The 3,397-nt window shown below is 42.7% G+C and overlaps 1 protein-coding gene across 1 annotated transcript; it reads left to right on the top strand.

The window, feature by feature from the left end:
• The first annotated feature begins 2,373 nt into the window (after positions 1 to 2,373).
• Positions 2,374 to 3,162, top strand: LOC112408394 (60S ribosomal protein L10-like). Its single transcript, XM_024757994.1, is given in 1 exon segment — positions 2,374 to 3,162. A coding segment is annotated over 1 exon segment (726 nt). The 3' UTR covers positions 3,100 to 3,162.
• The last annotated feature ends 235 nt before the right edge of the window (positions 3,163 to 3,397 follow it).

The following is a 3,397-nucleotide window of genomic DNA, read 5'->3' as shown; positions in this document are numbered from 1 at the left end:
AAATAGAATGGTGGGGCTCACACATTTTCCACAGGCTCCCCTCTAATATTTGTAGGACTAGGGAAAGGAGCATAAACAGAGAATCCCAACCTGGCTCTCCCCTTCTCTTCTCACCCTCTGACTGTAGCCTACAACTGTGAGGGGCCCAATGCTTAAGTGTGGTAGGGTGATCAACCCCCTCATTTTGCCTGGGACTGAGGGGTTCTGGGGGTTGCAGGACTTCAATGCTAAAACTGGTACAGTCACAGGCAAACTGTGATAGGTCATCTTTTGGATTAAGGAAAGAGGATTATGCAAGCAGGTCCAGATAGCAACAAAACATCTGCTGGTCAGAAATTTCTAGGGTTTTGGAAACACAAAGCATGGCCTGGAGAGGTGGTGGTGAGTGCGTGATAGCACATGAACTGTGGTTGGGTATCTTCCTTTTACCTCACACACTCATCTCTCCCAGAACTATGATATATTCTGGGCATGTAGTAGTAGAAAAAGATACAAACATGTTTTTAAAGTAAAACATATTAAAAGCATGTTCAAGTTACACTAATTTCTCTTGTTCAGTGTTGGAAAGCCTTCCTTTCTGACCTCCGTGCATCCATTTTTTGGCCCCTTCCAGTCTACTGACCATATTGTATATATCGAGTGGTATAACCTATGTAAATCTCCTTAGTGTGTTCAAATAAAAGAGCAGGACCACTAACTTGATAAAACGGCCCACTGTGATATGAAAAGCCCCCCCAATCCCACTGGACTCACATTATGCCACTCACCCCCTGTGCCACTCATAGGCACACTGGCCTCACTCTGGTTCCTTCCTTAAATGGTCCATCTTCTTGCCTGCTTCAGGGCCTTTGCATATGCCAGGCCCCATGTGCCCCTGTCACTATGTGAAAGCTCTTTCCTGATAAAGTTTTCCCTGTCCAATCCTCAGTCTAGATCAGGGTTTCATCCCAGGCTTTCAGACCTCACCTTGCTTTTCCTTTTTGCCACATTTTGTACTTTGTAATACAATGACATGTTATTTGAATAATATATAACTTCTCCTCTAGACTTGTAAACTCAGTGAGGGCAGCATAATGTTACTTGTTTTATCTCCATATACAGATTATATAGTAAACAGGAACTATTTGAGGAAAACAGAAAGGCAGAAATGAAGGAAGGAAGGGGAATTAAGCAAGCTTCTACATAATGTGGTAAACTTCACTACGCAAGGAGTTTTAATATTCTACTCTAATATGGGTATTTTATAAAACCTCACTCATTTTAAGAGCAGGTGTTATTTTGTCACAACTTATGTTTCCCTGTTAAAGAGAAAGCATTAGCAACAGAATATATTCACATTGGAAGGATTTTGTTCCATTATGTCATGGATTTGTGAAACAGCACCAAGGAATCAAAAATGCTAGAAAAACCCAGGTAGGGATTATATACTATTTGTAAATTCTCTTTCTCTCTTTCATTTCGCTCTTTCCTCACACTCTGATCCTGATCATAATATTTTCACAAAATCTAGTATCAGAAGAAAAAAACTATTAAGCTCATTCTCAGTAATGTGTAAAAGATTAATAAAGTATAAATAGCTACTTTTTTTTCCTACCTCGCGGCTAGTGGGATCTTAGTTCCCAGACCAGGGATAGAGGGCAGGCCCCGCAGTGAAAGCGCCAAGCCCTAACCACTAGACTGCCAGGGAATTCCCAATAGTTACTCTTTTATACAGTTCCCAGAAGCTGTAACATTTGAAAATGCAAATAGCCTAAAGTTTAAAAATTCAGTTGGTATTCCAATTATGTGGATGCCATTTTGACAATAAAATCATTCCATATGGCCGAATAAATAAACCAACCAAAGTTTCATGTTTCTAAAGCAATTATCAAGCAACATGTACAACAGATTTCTTCTATCCCCGTCTCCCCTCTACTCTCATTTCTTCCTGAGCCTTACCAGTGAGCCAAGAAACCACTTTACCCATGGAAGGTGACCACATACCCTTTGAGAAATAGCAACTGATCCACAAATGCTGACAGGAGATATGAGCTCCGGCAAATGGATTATTTAGACAAACCAGACACAAAGTACGACTAGCTGGAGAGACATTACTCATTCAAATTCTACATCTTTTATAGTTAAGACAAACCTTAGGGCAGAAGTTCTACGCCAGAGAGGGAAAGCTGGAAGGAAACGAGATCCTGCGATGCTGCAGCAAGGTCCAGTTCTCTTACTTGGACGCCCGCAGGCCAATATACCCAACTGCCTTTCCATCCTGCGCATGTTCCAAATCCCCCAAACGCATGCGTAGAGTGTCACTGCATCTATGGTGGGGACGTTGTGAAAGAGTGTCCTCAAGTCCTCTATGGTTCCTGCGCGGGAAGATGGGCAATGTATATGAGGCGCATGCGCAGGCGTGGAAGCAACCGCTTCTTTTCTCTTTGACGTGCGTCAGAGATACCCGGTGTCGCCATGGGCCGACGCCCTGCTCGTTGTTACCGGTATTGCAAGAATAAGCCGTATCCAAAGTCTCGCTTTTGCCGAGGTGTCCCTGATGCCAAGATCCGTATCTTTGACCTGGGTCGGAAGAAGGCAAAAGTGGTTGAGTTCCCACTCTGTGGACACATAGTGTCTAATGAGTATGAGCAGCTCTCTTCTGAATCCCTGGAGGCCGCCCGAATTTGTGCCAACAAGTACATGGTGAAAAGTTGTGGCAAAGATGGCTTTCACATCCGAGTGCGACTCCATCCATTACATGTTATACGCATCAACAAGGTGTTGTCCTGTGCTGGGGCTGACAGACTCCAGACAGGTATGCGAGGTGCCTTTGGAAAACCCCAGGGTACAGTGGCCAGAGTCCACGTTGGTCAAGTCATCATGTCCATCCGCACCAAGCTTCAGAACAAGGAACATGTGATTGAAGCCTTACGCAGGGCCAAGTTCAAGTTTCCTGGGCGCCAGAAGATTCATATCTCCAAGAAATGGGGCTTTACCAAGTTTAATGCTGATGAATTTGAAGACAAAGTGGCTAAGAAGTGCCTCATCCCGGATGGTTGTGGAGTCAAATACATCCCCAGCCGTGGCCCTCTGGATAAGTGGCGAGCTCTGCACTCGTGAGGTCTTTTGACAGCACTGGCGATTTTGACCATGCTGGTCTGACTTTTGCTCACCAATAAATTTTACTTATGGTAAAAAAAGAATTATTTCTTAATTTTTTTATAGTTTAAAAATATCCAATTTTTAGAATATAGATTAATAGAGAAATAATTTTTTGTGTTAACGTTACCAGAAAGAGTTTTAATGACAAATGATAATTTCATTTCAAGTGAGAGTGACACAATTTGTATGCCATTTATAGAGAAAGCTGTTGCAATTCTAACCCACACTTTTAACTTAGAGAGTCTACGAAAATATG

This window comes from Neophocaena asiaeorientalis, unplaced genomic scaffold (genome assembly GCF_003031525.2).
Source record: "Neophocaena asiaeorientalis asiaeorientalis breed wild unplaced genomic scaffold, Neophocaena_asiaeorientalis_V1.1 scaffold464, whole genome shotgun sequence".
In the NCBI taxonomy this organism is placed as follows: domain Eukaryota; kingdom Metazoa; phylum Chordata; class Mammalia; order Artiodactyla; family Phocoenidae; genus Neophocaena; species Neophocaena asiaeorientalis.
This window is presented reverse-complemented; position numbering and strand designations above follow the sequence as displayed.